The sequence below is a fragment of the Stigmatopora argus genome, chromosome 1 (genome assembly GCF_051989625.1).
Source record: "Stigmatopora argus isolate UIUO_Sarg chromosome 1, RoL_Sarg_1.0, whole genome shotgun sequence".
Lineage (NCBI taxonomy): Eukaryota > Metazoa > Chordata > Actinopteri > Syngnathiformes > Syngnathidae > Stigmatopora > Stigmatopora argus.
In genome coordinates this window covers 25,708,438-25,730,795 of record NC_135387.1, presented here as the reverse complement: position 1 = coordinate 25,730,795, position 22,358 = coordinate 25,708,438, and the positions used below count along the sequence as shown (strand labels likewise).

Here is a 22,358-nt window from a genome sequence, read left to right as displayed (position 1 = left end):
GATGGCTTACATCCACGTATGTGACTTGAAAACTTTGGCTGTTTGTGCGTGAAAGCAGCAGGCGCTTTTGTTGGAGCAGCAACGAATTCACCAGCTGAGAAACTACCAAGCTTCAATGGAAGCTGCCGGCCTTTCCATCTCTTTCCCAGGACACCGGCCTCTATCGCGGGCCCAATCGTCTCCTGCTTCAGCCTCGCCCTTCTCTATCAGCGTCCCGCCCTCTGATCCACCCGTCAAGCCTCGCTTCACCACGGGTAAGCCCACCGATCACGTACACTAAAATCTACTCCTTATTTCGTCAAAATAGTTGTTTTTTTTCCCCCAAACCTTCAGGAGGACAATGACTTTCCACAACAACGCACTCGTAAACGAACAAACAAATTTAAATTAACTTGGATTAATATATACAGACACACTCAAACATACGTTTAATGTAACTTTACACAAAACTGAATTCTGATTTTGTTTTAATTTTTTTACCTTCGTTTTCCGGGTTAGCGGTTTGCCACGCCTCCACCCTCACGTTCGCTATCGATGGGCTGTTTGCTGTTGTATTCCCTTCAAAATATTCCCAAAATGATGCACACAAATGTCCTCACAATAGGATAACGCATGACCTCTTGCAAACGAGAAGTAGTCTTGAATGAGCGATCGCGGGAGCTAAGAGGCTAAGGAAGGAATAACAGCCTACCCACGTATTGAATGTGGGTAATGACGTTTTATTCTGAGAAAGGGTGCCATTGGCTATCGGTGTTGTGTGCACAAGTATACTTCATTACCCAGAAAGCCCTCTTTTTGCCCGCGCATGCGCGTTGTGCGTTTCCTGGTCGAAACTCGTCTGAATAAATCATTCAATCCTCGTAGAAATAGTAGTTATACACGAAAGAGATGCGGCAAAAAAGACAGTGCGCTACAATGATAAACAGCCTCTCATGTCATGGCCACCTGGCTTTCTCGCATCTCGAAATTTTTCTCGTATCTCGAGCATCACGTAGGTAGAGTTGCTTGTATGTAGAGGCACCACTGTAGTTGATTGAATTGAATGCTTTTATTGTCATTAAGTATAATGAGATTTAAAGCTTACAGACGTAGTGCACAAATAACAACAAAAAAGCAGACACATTTAAAAAATCAACTAATAATAAATAAATAAGTAAGCGGCTCGGGAGGATACTAATCGGTTCGGAAAATGAATGAATGTTTGTCTCTGTGTGTTTTTCCCAGGTCTTGTGTATGATTCTCTAATGCAGAAGCACCAGTGCATGTGCGGCAACACCAACAGCCACCCGGAGCATGCAGGCAGGATCCAGAGCATTTGGTCCCGCTTGCAGGAAACCGGACTCAGGGCGCAGTGCGAGGTGGTATCCCCGCATTTCCTCATGACACCAAATTGGAAAAGCAAATATTTGAACATGGGATTTGTGTCTGAGTAGTGCATCCGTGGGAGAAAGGCCACCTTGGAGGAACTCCAGACAGTTCACTCGGAGGCCCACGTCCTGCTGTACGGAACCAATCCTGTCAGACAAAAACTTGATTGTAAGTTCACAAAGACACGTGCCAACTTGTGAGGATCATCAACGACTTGGGCTGACCTAGATTCTCCCGTTAACCAGGTTCAATCACTCCCAGCTTCGTGCGGCTACCGTGCGGCGGCGTGGGCGTAAGTGGCGATCGTATCGTAGGCTAAAAGCAAATTCGGGGCTCAAGCGTAAAGTCCGTTCACCACGAGTGTGTTCGTTAGGTGGACAGCGACACCATCTGGAATGAAGTCCACTCGTCAAGCGCGGCCCGCCTCGCTGTCGGCTCCGTTGTCGAGCTTGTTTTCAAAGTGGCCACTGGAGAGCTGAAGGTATCGTAAATTTCATTTTTTTTAAAGGTTTACTGTAAGACTAACACAAACTGGAAGAGTTAAATGTTTTAAATGTATTAACATTTGATACTTTTTGGAAAAATTCTTTTTTTCCTTAATGCTAATGCATTGTCAGCGCCATAGGACTAACAAATTAAAAAATGTTCTAAATTACAAAATAATATCAAATTACAGGGGTCTATTCTACTCTGAAAACTGGTTATATTACTATATTATATTGGTATTTGCTTCAATCTCCTTTGTAAATATTTTTTTCATTATTAAATTATAGCATCTAACTAAAAATTCATGTTTTTAGTGAGTACATTACAACTGTATTTTTACTGGCATTGTGAATGTAAATTCCAAATGATTTTGGTAATTATGCTAATAGGCTAATGCACTTGTGTCAAAGTGGCGGCCCGGGGGCCAAATCTGGCCCGCCGCATCATTTTGTGTGGCCAGGGAAAGTAAATCATGAGTGCCGACTTTCTGTTTTAGGATCAAATTAAAATGAAGAGTATAGATGTATATTAAATTTCCTGATTTTCCCCCTTTTAAATCAATAATTTTCATTTTTTAATCCATTTTTTCTGTGTTTTTAGTTCAAAAATCATTTTGTAAAATCAAAAAATATATTTAAAAAAAGCTAAAATAAACATTGTTTTAGATCTATAAAAACTGAATATTCAGGGCTTTTAATCCAGTTCTTTTAATCCATTTATAAAAAAAATATAAATATGATATCTAAAATGGTCCGGCCCACATGAAATCGAGTTGACGTTAACGTGGCCCGCGAGCCAACCCAAGTCTGACACCCCTGGGCAAATGGAATATAAATATTACTAATAATAGGTACTTTGCATCGGTGAGTATACAAATCAAAATTGCTCATATCTGTCTGAAAATAAGTTATTGAATATATTCTGCTTTCAACAACATTTTGAAACAGCGATTATTACCATTTTGGGGAGGGCGTCAATTATTTTCACTTTTTGCTGTCCTGACAAGGACATTAAAAGGGCGGATCAACGGATTATTTGACTAAACTTGTTTACCGCCATTCTTGAAACTGTTGCTCAAGCTGTAGTGATCTTGTTATCTCCCCAGAATGGCTTTGCTGTGGTGCGACCCCCCGGACACCATGCAGAGGAAAGCACGCCCATGTAAGTTCACAGCTGTCAACACACTCAGTAGGACATTGCGAATACCAATGTTGTCTTGGACATAAATGACATTTATGTTTAGAAGCTCTGTATTTTTCGGATCAAAGGGTGCACCAGCAATGAACGAGTTTATGTTCATACATAAGATGCACCTGGCTGTGAGATAAATTCACCAATATACTGCATTTATACATTTCTTAGTCGTTTGGACTAAATTACTGATTAGCCTTCGTCGCATTTTAGTCATTTTACAATGTGTTAGTCTTCGTATTTGTTGTCAACGAATACTCCAAAAGTTCCCGTCTAGTTTTAGTCAGTATTTTTGTGCACAAAAATTTAAAGCTTATGCTCTAAAAAAATATTCCAATTGTTTTGAATGAACATTGACAGACAAGTACACAATTTAGAATGTAACATATGCCAAAGTTAGTTACCCAAACAAGCTAAAATATTCCCCTTAATTCAGGGATTCTTTTACATTAAAATGTGGAATATACATTAAAATTACGCCATCATTCGCACTATAAATTTAAATTTAAAAACTCAGTGCCGACAAATGGCGGTCAAAACAGAGTTGTTGTTGTCGTCGGGGGAGGCTCCAAGTGGAAGTAAAGTAGGCTGCAATGTTACTGGGAGAATTTCAAAATAAAATAACGGATAAAGGAAATCTATTTACGTTTTGGGGGACTTCATAACTTGGATTTTGTTTTCGTATGTCAGGACGGTAATTTTGTAACCTGAAAATTTTGTATGTAGAGGTGCGACTGTAATGACCGTAAGTTTGGTCGCCGTACGTTTGGTCGCCGGATGTTTGGTTGCCGGACGTTTGGTCGCCCGGACCTTTGGTCTCCCGGGTGAATATAATTTTGAGAGCTGGTTTCAACAGTAATTATTTAGATATTAAACTCTCTCTCTCATGAATATAATTTTGAGAGCTGGTTTCAACAACTCTCTGTCATGTTGACAAACGTCCGGCGACCAAACGTCCGGCGACCAAACGTCAGGCGACCAAACATCCGGCGACCAAACGTCCGGCGACCAAACAGCCGAGTACCACGACTGTAGTCTGAAAAATGTTCCTCATATCAGCCCAGTGATTACATATGTTCTATCTTTATTTTCCTAATATCTGATTGCATGCTGACATTCCAGGGGCTTCTGCTACTTCAACTCTGTGGCTATCGCTGCCAAACTGCTGCAGCACAGACTCAATATCAACAGGATCCTCATCGTGGACTGGGTAATCCCACCGTTCCGTTTAAGAAAATGTCCAATTGCGGGAAAGGACATTGCTCAGACATTGCTCGCAACATGTCATTTAGGATGTTCACCATGGCAACGGAACCCAGCAAGCCTTCTACGATGACCCCAATGTTTTGTACCTATCTATTCACCGTTATGATGATGGCAATTTCTTTCCTGGTAGTGGTGCACCTGAGGAGGTGAGGAAATATGTTCATTGAGGGAAATATTAGTAGTGATGGAAAAATGCAGGAAGTTTTTGTCATGACGACAGGTGGGAAGTGGCCCGGGAGTCGGGTTCAACGTCAATGTTGCCTTTACTGGAGGTCTTGAGCCACCCATTGGAGATGTGGAGTACCTGGCTGCGTTCAGGTACGGAATAACCCCGAAAAGACCAAGTTTGAAAAGGATACCGAAAAGTAAGAACTTTTGCACTGTCTCCTTCTCTTAGGTCGGTGGTGATGCCCATTGCCAATGAGTTTGCACCAGACATCGTGCTCGTATCCTCTGGTTTTGACGCAGTGGAAGGACACCCTCCACCACTTGGAGGCTACACTCTGACCTCCAAATGTGGGTACACAAACACCATTATGGAACTGGAACTTTTTATCTCGTCAGAGTAGTAGTTAAGGTGTGATTCTCTCGGATTTGAAGGTTTTGGATATCTGACCCGCCAGCTCATGAGCCTCGCTGGAGGTAGGTTAGTCCTGGCTCTGGAGGGCGGTCATGATCTCACCGCCATCTGCGATGCTTCAGAGGCTTGTGTGGCCGCGTTGCTCGGACAGGAGGTGAGTGGGACACTTTTGGATGGTTGGGGATATACAGTGGTACCTCGACGTACGATCGTAATCCGTTCCGAGACTGAGATCGTATGTCGAGCTTTTCGTAACTCGAGAGAACGTTTCCCATTGAAATGAATTGAAAACAAATTAATTTGTTCCAACCCTCTGAAAAAACACCAAAACAGGATATTGGATTGGAAAAAATGTTTCATTTCTTCTAATTTGCCATATATTGACAAAGTAATAAATAACAAGTGGTTTAATGGTAATAAAATGTGTTTAATAGATGTAAAATTAGACGCATTTCGCGGAGGGGAGAGACAACGACACACACGGAGGCGGAGGGGGGGGCTGTTTGAGGGCACTTTATCCACGGTACTCATAAACGAACAAACAAATTTAAATTAACTTGGATAAATATATACAGACACACTCAAACATACGTTTAATGTAACTTTACACAAAACTGAATTCTAGTTTTGTCTTAATCTTTTGTTACCTTTGTTTTCCGGGTTAGCGGTTTGCCACGCCTCCACCCTCACGTTCGCTATCGATGGACTGTTTGCTGTTGTATTGCCTTCAAAATATTGCAAAAATGATGCACACAAATGTCCTCACAATAGGATAACGCACGACCACTTGCCAACGAGAAATAGGCTTGAATGAGCGATCGCGGGAGCTTCTTTCCTTAAAAAGAATAACAGGAAATGCAATAGCTGAGCTTCCCACGTATTGATTGTGGGTAATGCAGTTTTATTCTGAGAAAGGGTGCCATTGGCTATTGGTGTTGTGTGCACAAGTATACTTCATTACCCAGAAAGCCCTCTTTTTGCCCGCGCATGCGCGTGGTGCGTTTCCTGGTCGAAACTCGTCTTAATAAATCGTTCAGTCCTCATAGATATAGTAGTTATACACGAAAGAGATGCGGCAAAAAAAGACAGTGCGCTACAATGATAAACATTCTCTCATGTCATGGCCACCTGGCTTTGTCGCATCTCGAAATTTTAATTGTATCGCAAGTGAATTATTCGATCGAAATTTTCGTCGTAACACGAGCATGCATGTTGTATGACGAGCATGTTGTATCACGAGGTACCACTGTACTTCTTTTAATGGTGTGGTGACAGTGTTGTTCGTGAAAGTCAAACTGCCCGTAAATTGGAAGAAATGAGGATAAGGGAAATGGGGGAAGTTTGGAATGGAATTGTTTCTTTCATCTTTTGATGACGTGATGCTTGTGTATGTGTGTATGTGTGCAGTTGGACCCACTACCCAACGCTGTTCTCAACGACAGGCCCAACCTCAATGCTGTGCGCTCTCTGGAAAAGGTTCTTGAAATTCACTGTAAGTTACATTGAGGAGTTTAACGGGCGCTCTTAGACGCCATGTGAATTCTTCGGCTTTTCCCTCAACGTTTCATTCTACGTATTCGAGACTTATTTGAAATTCGTTTTACCCGATCGAATTCAGTATTTTTCCATTATTGGAAGATAACCAGTCTTTCCCAGAGTATTTTTTTGTGAGTCGACCAAAGTCCAAGTCCCTATGACTCTGCAATTTCTCTGCAAACTATATTGAACACAACGCATAAAATGACAAACATGCAAAAGCAATAATATATCAGACCAAGTTGATTGAATAAATGTGTGGAAATATAATCGAAAAATTCATTCAACAATGCAAGGAATGTATACAACTGTGTTCTCATCCCTTCCAAATTTTAATACCATGAAGTTAAACCGGGTGGATGAGTGGTTAGCGCGTCAGCCTCACAGTGGGAGATCTGGGTTCAAATCCAGGTCGGACCACCTGTGTGGAGTTTGCATGTTCTCCCCGGGCCTGCGTGGGTTTTCTCTGGGTATTCCGGTTTCCTCCCACATTCCAAAGGCATGCATGGTAGGCTGATTGGACACTCTAAATTGCCCCTTGGTATAAGTGTGGGGGCGTGAATGGTTGTTTGTCTCCTTGTGCCCTGCGATTGGCTGGCCACCGATTCAGGGTGTCCCCCGCCGAAGTCGGTACTCGGTCGTTTGGTCGCGGGTTGTTTGTTCCGGGCGACCAAACGTCCGCGACCAAACGTCCGGCGACCAAAAGTCCGGCGACCAAACGTCCGGTCACGGTCCTGACATATGAAAACAAGTTATGAAATTCCTCAAAACGTAAATGCATTTCCTTTATTTTATTTTGAAATTCTCCCGGTAACATTGCAGCCTACTTTACTTCCACTTGGAGCCTACCCCGACGACAACAACAACTTTGTCTTGACTGCCGTTGGTAGGCATGGATTTCTGTATTTAAAATTATAGTGCGACTGATGGCGTAATTTTAATGTATATTCCACATTTTTATGTAAAAGAAGCCCCTAGTTAAGGAGAATCTTTTGGTAAATGTAACAGTCTAAAACGTGTACTTGTCTGTCATTGTTCATTCAAAACAATTGGAATATTTTTTTAGAGCATAAGCTTTACATTTTTGTGCACAAAAATACTGACTAAAACTAGACGAAAAATATTGGAGTATTCGTTGACAACAAATACGAAGACTAACACATTGTAAAATGACCAAAATGCGACAAAGGCTAATCAGTAATTTAGTCCAAACGACTAAGAAATGTATAAATGCAGTATATTGGTGAATTTATCTCACAGCCAGGTGCATCTTACGTACGTCTTTTGGTCATCGGTCTTTTGGTCGCCCGTTGTCGCGGTCCGGGTGACCAAAAGACAGCGACCAAAAGACCGTCGACCAAAAGACGGCGACCAAAAGACAGCGACCAAAAGACCAGCGACCAAAAGACCGGCGACCAAAAGACGGCGACCAAAAGTTATTGTTTGTATCCACTCTGTCATTTGAATTCCACTGCTTGGTTCTGTGTTTTCAGGTAAGTACTGGCACTCGGTGTGTCAGCATTCACCACAGCTGGGCCTCTCGCTACTGGAAAGCAAGCGAGGAGACTCGGAAGAGGCTGAGGCCGTTAGTGCCATGGCCTCTTTGTCTGTGGCCAACACAAGTGCTCTGGATCATCGGTAAGCACCAACTTAAATATGTAATGTGAAGATAGGGTTTTTATGGCTAAATTGTTTTCCTCATCAGGCCAGAGGAGGAACCAATGGAAGAGGAGGAACCACTGTAACCGGGGGTGATAGACGACAGTGTTACGCTGTTACCATACACCTCTACGGAGGACACCTTTGAGCAGCGAGGAGCCTCGACCGATCCCGTCATTTAGCCCCCCCCGACATCTTCCTTGGCGGGGGGACAGGGGGTGGGCTCAGCCTATGGGCAGGGAGCCAATCAGGAGAGAGGTTTGGACGAGAAAAAAACAAAAACAAAAACACAAGAGTTGCTACACGGCGCTCGTTTGGAGATGTTTTTCTGCCACCTTCGGGTTTTCGAAACCCCGACGACGGTGGCCAGTGACCAAAGCTGCGGATGCGTTTCGAGGGGGTGGGCGGAATTGGGGTCTTATCGACGACAGGTGAAACGGTTGCTGTACGAACACCGGGGACAGAGGATATCCCGTCTGCCAATCCCAGCTCGGGATTTTCCCCTTTTCTTGACCTGTTTTCCCCGCTCCGAAACGGGGAAAAAATGAATTCCCGACACGCATTCACTGTGGACCTTCGGTCTTACAAACACTTGTTTTCATCAGAGGTTCTGAAAGGAGTGCCTTGGTGAGGGTCCGCCGGATTTCACGATTGTTCAGGAAAAGTTTGCCTTAAGATTTCCTTCTCGGAGATCAGCGCCAGGGAGGGACGAGAAAAAATTCAGAACATACAGCAAACAATCTTTCAGCATGTTTACTTGGAACGTGGCATCTGCCTCTTAAAGAGTTATTTTACCTTTTTTGGACGGATCTATTTTTCTGAGGGAAATGACGTACCCTGTAAAAAAAAAAAAAGGTGGTTGCCAGGTTCAGCAAATGGAAGTGCAAATCCCGTCACAAAAATGCTTTTACTCTTATGTAGCTACCCTTTAAAAGAAGGCTTTATCGAGCAAGCATGAGAGGAAAGGCTGGACATTTTTGCCCCATTTTGGAATGTTGAAGCAAAGAAAGCCAAAGCATGAAAGTGTATCTATCACAATTATTTTACCACACCTGAGGAAGGGGAAAAAAAGCCTTCCCATGAATTTGTGCTGATCTGGCAACTACCTAGTTCAATGTAAAACTCCAGTCTTGTACTGTATATAAAATTGAATATATTTTACGGGGCGCCACGGCCTCTTCATATCGAAAGGTTTGATTTTTTTTCACGCATTTCTACCACTTTCTTCTTTAGTGTTTTATTTCTAACACGGTCCATTCATAGATTTGTTTTTTTAATCTATTTTTTGTTTTTGTTTTTTTGCATAGTTGACAAAAATAGCCTCGCCGAATTTGTTGTTTTTGTATTTATGAAAAGGTAAGGAGCAATTTTCTTTCTTTGTACGGACGGCTCTTCAGGCCAATGCGTTTTTCATCGATTGTGTATTTATAATGTACTGTTTATAGAAGATTTGTATATGGAACATTTCTAAATGTACTCTAATGACAGCTACGATATTGTGAACGGGACAAAGTATGGCGTCACTCCACGGACGTAAAAAAAAAAGACAACGCAAAACAAGAAGCAGCATATTTAGCTACTCGTCGACCGCACTGTTTGGATGCAACGTCGTCGTTGTCGCACGGGGCAACGCTTTGGACTTTTCCGACTTTTCCTCATTGCGTCAAATCACTTTGTTGCCTAAGTGATGGTCTTTTCTCTCGTGCACGTTGCAGGACATGCACTTACTTACCTTGGTGACGTGCCTGCGATCTTGCCGCAAGCAGGTCCAGAGGCCATTTTATGTAGCGAGCTGTTTTGTGTTCCTCTTTTTTCTTTCTTTTTTCTTAAGTCAAAAGGCAGAAAGGATCCAACCTTACTTTTCTTCGCCGCAATTTAACTTGTTGTTGTCCGTCGTCGTGAGTAGGCATCAAAGTGCGATAATCAATATATTGCAAGACAATTATTGTCACTACCTGTGTCCCTAGAGGAAGACCTTTTTTTTTTTTTTAATTTTTAATTTTATTTTACCAAGTGGTGCGACTTACACTACTTCGTATTTCAAATATTTATATCTGGTGCCAATAAGTCATCCATGTTTTTTTCTATTGTTTTGCCCCCACATCTTTCTGTAATTTATCTTCATCTGTCCACAGACATCAAGTGACGACCATCCCACTTATTGAAGTCATTTTATAAATGTGTAAAATGTGACTTTTTAATTATTTTTTTTTTAATCTAACAAAAACATTCCATTTTATTCATTCATTTGAATTAGAAAATAATACGAATCATGTCAGATCTTGTTTTCGTAACCACGTTTATGACCGCTTTAAGTCTTTGTCCCATGCTTGCACCAACTTTGAACTTTTTGCATGGTTAGTGAGTCAGCATGCTTGCTTGTCTATGTAACAGAAAAATGTATTTGCACAACAGAGGAAGAATAAAATAAAAAGGTTTGGCGATGTCCCAAGTGCGGGGGACACTTTTTCTTCCTATCCGATGTGCAAATATTGAAAAAGACTTTGTCCCAATGACTCCATTATGGTTCTTCTTGTTTCTGACCAGCGAATTCAGCACTTATTAATGGATATAGATGGACTGCTACGTTCATGAAAGACTGTCCCAAAGAATGTTCCTCTTTCAAAGATGTTTAAACAGGCACTGTTGACGCTGAAGTAGTAATGCTGCGCTTTTAATGAGGGGAAACGGTTTGGAGGAGGTCATTTGATTGTCACACCCACCTCGGCCAGTCCTACAAATAACCACTGTGGCTCAAGAGCAATTCTTGGTTTACATGTAAATGGGAAAGAAGTTATTTTTTGTTTGCTGTCCATGTCCTGAAAACAAATTTCTTGGGGACCTACGCTTTGGACGTTTCATCTCTGACATCTATAAAATATATTTCTGAAAAATACCAGTGTCTTTGGGTGTTTGCAATTGATTTTATGCTTTCTCTTAAAGGGTGTGTCAAAGTGGTGGCCCGGGGGCCAAATCTGGCCCGTCGCATCATTTTGTGTGGCCCGGGAAAGTAAATCATGAGTGTTGACTTTCTGTTTTAGGATTAAAATAAAATGAAGAGTATAGATGTATACTAAATTTCTTGATTTTCCCCCTTTTAAATCAATAATTGTAATTTTTTATTTATTTTTTCTGTGTTTTTAGTTCAAAAATCATTTTGTAAAATCTAAAAATATTAAAAAAAAGTTAAAATAAACATTGTTTTAGATCTATAAAAACTGAATATTCTGGCCCTTTAATCCAGTTCTTTTAATCAATTTATAAAAATAAAAAATCTAAATATTATATCTAAAATGGTCCAGCCCACGTGAAATCAAGTTTATTTGTTCTAATTCACATGTGTCAAAGTGGCGGCCCGGGGGCCAAATCTGGCCCTCCGCATCATTTAATGTGGCCCGGGAAAGAAAATCATGAGTATCGACTTTCTGTTTTAGGATCAAATTAAAATGAAGAGTATAGATGTATATTACATTTCCTGATTTTTCCCCTTTTAAATCAATAATTGTCATTTTTTAATCCATTTTTTCTATGTTTTTAGTTCAAAAATCATTTTGTAAAATCTAAAAATATATTTAAAAAAAGCTAAAATAAACATTGTTTTAGATCAATAAAAAACGGAGTATTCAGGGCTTTTAATCCAGTTCTTTTAATCCATTTATAAAAAAAATATAATCTAAATATTATATCTAAAATGGTCCGGCCCACGTGAAATCAAGTTGACATTAAAGCGGCCTGCGAACCAACCGGAGTCTGACACAATCGTCTAATCTACCCTGCGTGAGTTGGGAATGTGACTAACGCAGTAGGGCTGAATGATATTGGAAAAAAAGTGACATTCTGATCTTAGAAATTCTATTTTTCCATCAGATAACTCTAAAAGCCTGCGGCTTTTGTTAAGCAAAACAAAAGTTATCTGTCTGGCAAAGTCCATGTTTACCCAATCCAACTTTGCATCAATAGTGTTTTACGTTGACTGGCATTCATTTAAATTCGCATTCGTCCAAGAGAAGGTTTCCTTCACTCGACTCTCATCCGGGTAAAAATACAGCCAATTCGTTGCGTGGCACATGACTGAGATGATGTGGCGCATGAAGGGCATAAAAACTCAGCTGACCAATCCCTTGAGTGGAAAATCAAATTATGAGAGCCGGTATCACAAGTGTTAAGACGCAAGGAGCACGCAGCTATCAGGTGACGACCTCTAATTGCAACAGAAAAATCAATTCCATAGTTGCAACAGTCCAGAATGGACTGGTCCTAAAATCGTTACAATAGCTTCCCGTGGATCAAAGAATGGATTTTGAATCTGTAATTTGAACAAAAAAAAACAAGCAGAAAAGTCTAACATAAATTTCTAAACATCAATTAAAACGATTGAGGATTCAATTCTACTTTTTATGTTGGGATTTGCTGTCACTTTTCGCTATTTAATTTAACCAGTGCCGGGCCGTCAGGGCCTTGAAGGCCTTCTCTGCTGGCCTAAGAAATATCTGAATGATATATTATATTTTGTCCATCAATACTTATTAAATAATTACAAATTGTCTGTTAGCTTCCTTTCATTGCTTTTCCACCTGGTTGCACTGCTTCCAGACGAGTGTTTTCATATTGAAGCATTTAACCAATCACATTTCAGCCATTATTTGTTGCCAGGGTCAGAAATCTGCCTCAAGGCCTTCACAATCAGTTCTGCGGGCTCTGCCGCTTTAAACAAGCGTCGATAAGACTGTTGCTTTAACCAATCAGATTTCGAGTTGGCAACACCACAATGCATTGTCGCAGGCGTAGGGATACGCCATCGCTTTCACCAACTATGATTGGCTAGTCATTAGCCAGAGCTACCAAAATGTATTTGCACAAGCAAATATATTGTTGTGTTGATTTAAAGCCATTTTCAAGATGGACTATGCCAGAAATACGACAGGACAGGCTTGACTTTCAGCATTAGCTTCGATGGCGATAGAAAAGAAGGAAGAAAGAAAGGAGGATGGATATTGTGTACCTTGCCTATTTCAAGCCACCAGTCTTCTCTGCACATTTTTCATTTTTGTCCTCAGTGATACTTTTAATCACCCATTTTTTTCTGATCAGCTCCAAGAAATTGTGAATGTTGTTAATAAATAATTACAGGATGATGTAGGTTTGGCCGGGTGAGGAATAAATGATTTGGACATTATTTAAAGAGTGATTATGACTGGACAGTTGCAGAACAAGAACAATTTATACTGCCCATACAATTGTCTTTGATGGTTTTGTCATACCGTCCAAATTCAAAATCTGTACCAGGTTGGTTTATTTTTGAAAAAGTATAAATGTAAATATATATTAAAATCTATTGTTTTAGAAGGGGAGATTGGTCTGTTTTGAAGCCAGTCTGTAGGTTATTTAAACATTTCCTGGGAGTCATCAAAATAAAACAGAACTTTGTTGCTGTTGTTCTTGTTAGTTATTCTTATCTCATTTTCTGAACCACTTTATTCTCACTAGGGTTGCAGGGGGTGCTGGAGCCTATCCCAGCTGAGTTCAGGCCAGAGGCAGGGGACACCCTTAATTGGTGGCCAGCCAATCACAAGGCACAAGGAGACAAACAACCATTCACACTCGCACTTATACCTAGGGGCAATTTTGAGTGTCCAATCAGCCTACCATACATATCTTTGGAATGTGAGAGGAAACTGGAGTACCCAGAGAAAACCCACACAGGCCCATGGAGAACATTCAAACTCCACACGGGTGGACCGACCTGGATTTGAACCCAGGACCTAACCACTCACCCGCCGGGCCACTCTTTCTGTTAGTTTATTTAAATTGCCATTGAAAACAATTTTTAAGGGTTCCCGTAAACAGGCAATTTGACGACATCAATGTTTACGCAATTTATGCTTTTTTTAAAACAAAAAAGTCATTTATTTTTACCGCTCGTATGACATATCTTATAGCATATAGCTTTTCTGAGTTTTTCTCTGGTATTTCTAACGAGTTTGGGCGTGAAAATGTAACTTGATGACGTAATGGAGAAGCTCGCTTGGCGTCCAATGAGAGGAGGCCACTTCCTTCCAGTATCCGAGCCCCCCCCCTAAACCTCCAAATGCGATATCTCCCCTCTCTCTTCTACCGTCGAGCCTCGGTGCTGCAACACTGCAATGCAACATTAGCAAAAGATCCCACCATCGCCATTATTTCTCAGGGGTGACCCGCTGTTACTTTGTCCTTATTTCCCCCCCATCACTTCTTGCGACATGCCCAACATCGTCCTCTTCAGCGGGAGCTCTCACCACGACCTGTCCCAGAAAGTCGCGGATCGCCTGGGACTAGAACTGGGCAAAGTGATCACCAAGAAGTTCAGCAACCAGGAGACATGGCGAGTATTTTAGCGATCTCCTCGACACCTTAAAAGTCAATCGAAACGGCTTAAATGCATGACTTTGCTATTCTGTTTGGCAATGTTTAGCTTGAAGCTAACAATAGTTTACTACAGTGTCAACACGTGACGAGCTAGCATCATGTAAACACGCCAAGCTAGCTAGCTAATGCTAGTGCGTCCAATATCGGACACGGATATTACTCTAAATTCGCCCTTGTGAATTAATACAGTTATATAGTTAGGTTGCATGCAAATAAAGACTGTTTTGCTAAAAATAATAATAGAGTTAGTTCGCGTGTGGGTGCTAATTGTGATAGCTAGCCCCTTCCCTTTTCTGGTGTGGACGGCCAATTGGCCGTGTTCAGCGAACTACTAGTACACGGTCGTCCTCATGCTTATTTTGTGGAATAACCTTTAATTCGACAATCCGGTTATTTCTTTATAACCACGTCGAGTCCGAAATCCGATTGCATTGTTTTGTAGGCTTCAAAATATTCCTTTGCGCGCCACCTGGTTATCTATTTATTGGCTAGAGTTCCAATTCTAACTGAAATGGTCATTAAATCCGTTAACTTATTCACTGCCATAGACGGGAAATCATTTTTGATTTTTCATTGCTTGCATGGAGTCTAAATGGATTTAATAATTTAATATATACCTTTTTGTAGGGTGACAATTTTCGGTCATAAAAAAAAAAAACAGAAAAATCATTATCCTGGCGTCCACATTCGTGGAGATCACATTTTGAGTGATACATGCCAAAATATTTAGTTTGATAAATGGAGGAAATGAATAAACATTAAGTGAATACCATTAAGAATACTAATATTCCCAAATACAATGCTGTTGGACTGTAATTATGTCCCCCAATAACACTATGTTTGCATATGTTGTCTAATGGTGTCAATGAGTTAAATGAGTGAGTGCTCTTTAAAGGGTTAACTATGTTAGATTTGACTCCTACAAAGGAAACAAAATTAAATTATGGCATGAGAAAAGACTGATTAAATCATGCCGAAGCAATGTTGGTGTGACCTGAATGTACATCCGTGAAACCTCGACTAAAACGTCCACATTGGAGTAGGAAATGTTATATTTTAGAGCACATGACATGTGGAATCACATGGATTTGATGTTACGTCTTTTCCTGACTTCTTAATTACATCAATGAAAAGTATGCTCTTGGCTTTTCTTACTTGGGTAAGTGCACAACCTATTTGCGCAATTTCAGCCAATTTCCAGGGAAAGTTGCGCCATATGGAATGTCGTGGTCATTTCGACGCGTCAAAGTCAGAAACACACAAAGGATTTTGTTGCATGCCCACTTAAAAATATGTTTGTGACACAAAAAACTGGTTTCCAACCACATTTAGTATTTTGACAGACGGCAGAGATTTTAAGTTAACTGCGGCAAATCCACTGCAGAGTTGATGCATAACTTTTTTTTAAATGTGTTTAGTCCATTACATAAATTACATCAATTGCTTCTTGGAATAGGCGAATCATCAAGTATTTGAACTTGTAGTATGAGAAAAGTGATATCGCTGGTTTCCACAGAACTGATCCTTTAATCCTCCTGTCAGAAATGCAATTATCTTCTGTTTCCAAGGCTTGAAACTTGAGAATGTAGTTGTTTGGGTGACAAATATTGGAAAACAACCATTTTTCTCACCCCATACATCGGAAGGAAGGTGAGAAGTTTACACTTCTCCTCGCAGCTCCCACGCAAGCCATTGCCAGCTGACCTATGACGGTCAAGGTCTACACTGGAGTAACAGTAGCGGTTGCTTGGTATGACAACATGATTGGACTTTAGTTAGTTTTTCCTCGGGTATAAAGTGACATTAGTGGACCACCTTAAGATCATGCTGCAAAGTGAAATGCATCTTGTGCATTGTGTAAAGCCACAATTTGAAGGCAAATTTGTTGGAAAATGCAAGATTTCAGTGGGTGAGCGTGAAAGCCAACCAGGGTCAGCCATCACGGGGCCGAGGCCAAGTTGAAATGACACCAGTGTCCTAAACAGGAATTTTTCACGCACGTGCTTGCCTTCCATCTCTTCTGCCTTCAAGATTCTGTACGTCTTGGTGGGTTCTGCGCTTGGACTGAGTCTGGTCTGGGTGGGTTGCCAGTTTTAGCTTGCCCTGTTGTATGTGGAGCTTTTGATTGTCGCCGTACAGAATTTAAAGGGTGGTTAGTTTTGTGGTTTTGTTTGGTTGAAATTAGTAGACGATTCATAATTTGCCCAATGCTTTACATTTTTTTTCTCACTTGATTAATAAAGTTGTAATTTGTAAGCAGGTATTTGAGACCGATGGTTTGTTTTTTTAAGCATGTTGATTGTGGAAGGCAAGTCAAACACTCAGAATATAAATGCATATTGCACCCCCTGCAACCCTTGTGAGGGTAAAGCGGTTGAGAAAAAAAATGGATGAATGAATAGATTTGAAGTTTAAAAAAAAATCCTGACTGCTACTTAGTGGCCACAAAGTGAAAAATTAATAAAGATCATCACCCAAACAGTGGACTTGACCATCATCAATCTTCTGATAACCTTCTATAGAACCACTGTAGAGAGCATCCTGGCGTACGGCATCACAGTGTGGTACGCTGGAAGCACGGCGGCAGACAAAAAGGCCATGCAGAAAGTGATTAACACTGCCCAGAGGATTGTCGGCTGCTCTCTGCCCTCACTGGAAGACATTGCCAGCCCTCGTTACCTCAGCAGAGCCAAGAACATCATAGGGGACCCTTACCACCCTGGTCACAATCTGTTCCAGCTGCTGCCCTCTGGCAGACGCTATAGGTCCCACAAAGCACGGACAAATAGGCTTAAGGACAGTTTTTTCCCCACATCCATCAGAAATCTAAACTCGCGGTAACATAACACACATTCCCTTCTGCGGTAATATGAAAAGATGTTTGGGTGGTGATCTGCCTCCTACTAGCTGACTGAAGTATGGTAAGTGAAAGACAGTGAGAGGTAAGCGACCTGTATCCACAACAGCAGAATGCCAAATTACAAGTCCGTAACTTACACTTATTTAGGTCTTTTGCCGAGTAAACGTAGCTTATGGAGAAGCACCATCAATTTCGTCACACGCAGTTTCTGCGTGTGATGACAAGTAGGCTTTTTGTGTTGTGATAATGACGACAGGGCCTATGTCCGATTATTATTATCCTATTATATCAGCCCATTTTGGAAAAAATCCCTATTGGTGGACTTTAATCTAATTCTTAATTCTTCAAACTAACAGTTCTGTTGTACTTATTTTTTTTCGATTTTCTCCCTTACAGCGTGGAGATTGGGGAAAGCGTGCGCGGCGAGGACGTGTACATCGTGCAGAGTGGGTGCGGCGAGATTAACGACAACCTCATGGAGCTGTTAATTATGATCAACGCCTGCAAAATTGCCTCGTCGTCGCGCGTCACTGCCGTCATCCCGTGCTTCCCCTACGCCCGACAAGACAAGAAAGATAAGGTGAATGAACATTTGAACGATATTCATATTTTTTTTCCCGTGTGGTGAAACAAAAGAAATGTAGTGGTCTCTTTATAACTATAAAAAGCTGAAGAAGTGTTAGATTCTGCCACCTGAGTACTTTGGCAACAAAACCCGTAGTTCTAGTTTAGATGAATGCAGATGAAATCCACTGTGTCCAAGAAGTATACTAAAAAGGTATCTCAGAATTACAGGATGACCCAAAAAATAACAGTCCAAATATGAATAGGGCTCATATATTTATTATTTAATTTTTATATTTTTCTCGCTTGCTTGTCCCAGAGTCGTGCACCAATATCGGCCAAGTTGGTGGCAAATATGTTGTCTGTTGCGGGCGCCGACCACATCATCACCATGGATCTTCACGCCTCACAAATCCAGGTGAGCGTTTTATTTATTAGTCTTTACGCCTACACTTGTAGTGCGGAGTTTATATGTTTCCTACTAACTCAAGGGAGTCCAACTCGGGTTGGTTCGCGGGCCGCATTAACGTCAACTTGATTTCACGTGGGCCGGACAATTTTAGATATAATATTTATATATATATATATTATTTAAATCTGATTAAAAGAACTGGATTGAAAGCCCTAAATATTCAGTTTTTTATAGATCTAAAACAATGTTTCTTTTTCTTTTTTTTCTTCTAAGTCAGGGAAAATGTCTTTTAATCATTAGTTTTTTATTTCAAAAGGAAACACTGTTTTGTTCATTATGTTCAATATTAAAGTGGAAAACAGAAAATATTTTTATTGATTTTTCGATTTTACAAAATGCTTTTTGAACTAAAAACACAATAGAAAAAAATTGGATTAAAAATTGCAATTATTGATTTTAAAAGAGGAAAATCAGGAAATATAATATACACGTATAATTTTCATTTGAATTTGATCCTAAATCAGAAAGTCGGCACTCACGATTTACTTTCTCGGACCGCAAAAAATGATGCAGCGGGCCAGGTTTGGCCCCCGGGCTGCCACTTAGACACCTGGTACTAACTGAACATTTTTTTTTCTACATGGAATTGGCAGGCATCAAATGACGCCAATAATGTTTGTCCTTTAAGGGCTTTTTCGACATCGCCGTGGACAATCTATACGCAGAGCCAGCCGTCCTGCAGTGGATAAGGGAAAACATACCGGAGTGGAAAAATTGCATCATTGTGTCTCCTGACGCAGGGGGCGCAAAACGGTAAAACAAATTCTTTTGAATGAATGGAAACCGCTGCAAATTGCAGTATTCTTGGGAGTATAAGTCGCAACGCAATAAGTTGCTTTAGCCAAAAAATGCTCAGGGATGATACAAAAAAAACAATATTGCACACTAGAGCATGATTTATATTTTCTTCACAGACCATAACTACTTTTCCCCCGCTATTTTCTAAAAAATATATTTTATTAATTTTTTTAAAGTTCGTAAAAATGTGAAAATCCGTTGTTGGAAAATTTCGCTTATCGCGGTGACCATGTCTGGTTTACATTAACTGCGATATTCGAGGGATTACTGTACTGTATCATAACAATCAAATAAAGAAAAATAGGCTATATATGTGAACACAGACAATTATTCAGACAACTATAAAGACTAGCAAACCAAATCTCTTCTTAGTTTATTAAAATTTTGCCCTATTCCTGCTACCAGCTCTTGAAATGGAAGCCAGACTATACTTTTTAATCCATATTTATTGAGTAAAACAGGCAAAAAAGTCTCAAATGTAGGTTCCTGGCTAGTCCCCAACTGAGCAGGAGCAAAATTGTCTCTCTCTTCAAAAGTGAAACAACCGCAATCTGTAAAAAGAAGGAAAAAAGAAGAGATGTTCACACTTGAAAACAACCTAAATGCATGCCATTTTAAACATTTCTATTAAATTTAAGTGTGGGGAGACGATTTGAAAATGTTCTAAGTTCGAAACGTGGACCGTTTTTGCCTCGGGTCGTAATTTTGACACCCCACATAAGATTGTTCCTTCGGACATAATTGATCCTTTTCCGAATAATCAATTGAACTGAAATGTGACACGGGCAGCGTGACCTCAATCGCGGATCGGCTGAACGTCGACTTCGCCCTCATCCACAAAGAGAGAAAGAAGGCCAACGAAGTGGACCGCATGGTACTGGTGGGAGACGTCAAAGACCGCGTGGCCATCTTGGTGGACGACATGGCCGACACCTGCGGTACCATCTGCCATGCTGCCGACAAGTTCGTATTGCAGCCGGGCGGCTTTTTTTTCTGGGCTTACCGTTTCCCTTTGGGACAATTTGACACTCCCTCTCTCCCACTTTAGGTTGATTGACGCCGGTGCTGTAAAAGTGTACGCCATCCTCACACATGGCATTTTCTCCGGCCCAGCCATCTCGCGCATTAACAATGCGCCGTTCGAGGCGGTGGTGGTGACCAACACAATCCCTCAGGAAGAGAAGATGAAGGCGTGCCCCAAAATCCAGGTATACACCGACACATTCCTATCTGACCGTTGAGTTTTGCAAACAAAGTAATGCAGCTTTTTTTTCACCCCAATCATGTAAAACAGTGTTACCAACCATTTTTGAGCTGCAGCACACTTTTTGCATAGAAAAAATCAAGGCACACCACTACCTGAAAATCTTTTACAAATATATATATTTCAGAATCTACTTTTTTCAGACCGATCCAACCCCGAACAGCTTTTAGTTTGACTGATGTTAAAAATACCGTTGCATTAATTATTTGAACCTTATTTTAATTTTTGACTTTTTTCTCTCAATAATACACAAAAAGTAACGTGCTCACAGAGACGTTACGTCGCCAAAAGTTGATGCCCCTGAAACCAAAACACTTCCGTTCGTAAAAGCATGGAAATCACAAATCCTGTAATATTACATTTTTTTCCCCCTCCCAATATTACTTCAACCAGCTAACATTACAAGAGACGTTTTGTGGTTACGCAGACATAGTGTCGGCAAAAGTCGAAACCCGGAAAACCAAAGAGCTTTCCGGTTTACTTGACATAAAAATAAGCAACAAAATGACTTCAATCTCAATAATATTACCATTTGAATCTTGTTAAAGTACAATCTATGACTTCATATTTCAATTTTAATCTCTTAATATTGTGAGCTCTCTCTTGGATTATTACAATGTATGACGTCTTATAATTTCACGGCACACCGGTTGGGAAACGCTGATCTAAAACACGCATTCCGTGATTTGTCCGGAGTTTGCGGGACAAACGGTACATTTCAGCAACCCCCAAATGGCAAACAACTGTCATTAGGCCAATTTGCCACTCTGAAATTCAGTGTTACTTTTGTATGATTACACGATAATAATCATGCGACAATTCGTTCAATTGGTCTTTCCCAATTTTCTAGGTCATCGACATCTCCATGATCCTCGCGGAGGCGATAAGGAGAACCCACAACGGCGAATCCGTGTCCTACCTCTTCAGTCACGTCCCCTTGTAAAGGCGAGCAGGGGAGGGGCTCCATTGGCCCCTCCCTCCGTCCTCTTCGACTGAGCCATCTTTGTTAAAGGCTCCCAAGTGTCGGGTGGTTTTTGGTGTACCCGCAGAATGACTTTGAATATTTTTATCCGGGATTTTGAGAGAGCTCTGGCCAAAAGGTTCATGACGCACCTGTCGTGTCCTGCTCTAGAAACTTTAAATGCAGCATTCCACTCCCGAGCCGTATTTCACTTTAAAAAGAAATCCCAACTTTTTGGTAATGCGCACATTTACCCATTATATATTCCCAGCAGCTTTTGCTAAATATTTTGAGTTACATTCAAAGTCGATCCAGACAGTTTTATTGTTATTAATTGATAAATGATTCAAACCCTGACGCACAGGATTTTTTTTTTTTACCCAGAAAGGAGCTCTTTTATTTGATTTTTTTTTTTTTTGTAATGGGAGTCAAGCAGCTTCTTTTGACAATAAAGCTTTGAAAATAGCTTTCCAAAAATGTTTCTTGACGACTCTTTTATTAACATGTTTGGAGAACTCTTCATATCAATGCTTTTAAATTATAGTTATTAAGAAGATAGGAAGCTTCATTTGAAGGCAGCGTTTAAGTGCTCAGTCAAACAGGTTAGTTTTTTAGTTTTAATTTAGTAATGGTTTTATTTACAGTCATGCTCTGACAAAATACAGACGCTCCCCTACTTACGAACATTCAACTTACGAACAACGGTACATACGAACATGTCTGCAAATTGCGTTTAAGTCCAAACATGTTCGCAAGTCCAATTTTGTATTTCGCGCCTTTTTCGGAGTAGTACTTCTTTCTTTTCCTTAAACGCAAATTGCGTTTAAGTCCAAAAATGTTCGCAAGTCCAATTTTGATGAAAAAAAGAAGAAAACTGTGCAATCGTCATTAGGTCGCTTCTTTTGGCCAGTTTCTAATACATAAATCTCTCTCTCTCTACAGTACTGT

General features: G+C 40.6%; 2 protein-coding genes across 3 annotated transcripts in view; both read left to right on the top strand.

Moving 5' to 3' along the window:
* Positions 1 to 10,982, top strand: part of LOC144084028 (histone deacetylase 4-like) — a 55,370-nt gene extending 44,388 nt beyond the window's left edge. For both annotated transcript variants that reach the window (XM_077612289.1, XM_077612280.1), the window contains 14 exons: positions 59 to 254; positions 1,225 to 1,358; positions 1,434 to 1,536; positions 1,614 to 1,660; positions 1,742 to 1,849; positions 2,960 to 3,015; positions 4,168 to 4,255; positions 4,338 to 4,457; positions 4,532 to 4,629; positions 4,709 to 4,827; positions 4,912 to 5,045; positions 6,299 to 6,383; positions 7,921 to 8,065; positions 8,133 to 10,982. In XM_077612289.1, coding sequence (XP_077468415.1) covers positions 59 to 254; positions 1,225 to 1,358; positions 1,434 to 1,536; positions 1,614 to 1,660; positions 1,742 to 1,849; positions 2,960 to 3,015; positions 4,168 to 4,255; positions 4,338 to 4,457; positions 4,532 to 4,629; positions 4,709 to 4,827; positions 4,912 to 5,045; positions 6,299 to 6,383; positions 7,921 to 8,065; positions 8,133 to 8,172 — 1,473 coding nt within the window. In that variant the 3' untranslated portion in view covers positions 8,173 to 10,982. The remainder of the gene's footprint in view (positions 1 to 58; positions 255 to 1,224; positions 1,359 to 1,433; positions 1,537 to 1,613; positions 1,661 to 1,741; positions 1,850 to 2,959; positions 3,016 to 4,167; positions 4,256 to 4,337; positions 4,458 to 4,531; positions 4,630 to 4,708; positions 4,828 to 4,911; positions 5,046 to 6,298; positions 6,384 to 7,920; positions 8,066 to 8,132) is intronic.
* A 3,174-nt stretch (positions 10,983 to 14,156) lies between these two features.
* LOC144084002 (ribose-phosphate pyrophosphokinase 2) lies at positions 14,157 to 21,887 on the top strand. Its single transcript, XM_077612241.1, has 7 exons — positions 14,157 to 14,447; positions 17,748 to 17,931; positions 18,235 to 18,333; positions 19,016 to 19,140; positions 19,975 to 20,148; positions 20,234 to 20,393; positions 21,300 to 21,887. Exons 1-7 carry the CDS (start codon positions 14,326 to 14,328, stop codon positions 21,390 to 21,392), a joined length of 957 nt encoding a protein of 318 aa, XP_077468367.1. The 5' UTR covers positions 14,157 to 14,325; the 3' UTR covers positions 21,393 to 21,887.
* The last annotated feature ends 471 nt before the right edge of the window (positions 21,888 to 22,358 follow it).

What these genes read in the sequence shown, in the direction of transcription:
- LOC144084002 (XM_077612241.1), top strand. Translation starts at nt 14,326, where the DNA reads ATGCCCAACATCGTCCTCTTCAGCGGGAGCTCTCACCACGACCTGTCC. An exon ending in GACGCAGGGGGCGCAAAACG is followed by an intron (nt 19,141 to 19,974) that starts GTAAAACAAATT and finishes TGACACGGGCAG; the next exon opens with CGTGACCTCAATCGCGGATC. An exon ending in ATCTGCCATGCTGCCGACAA is followed by an intron (nt 20,149 to 20,233) that starts GTTCGTATTGCA and finishes CTCCCACTTTAG; the next exon opens with GTTGATTGACGCCGGTGCTG.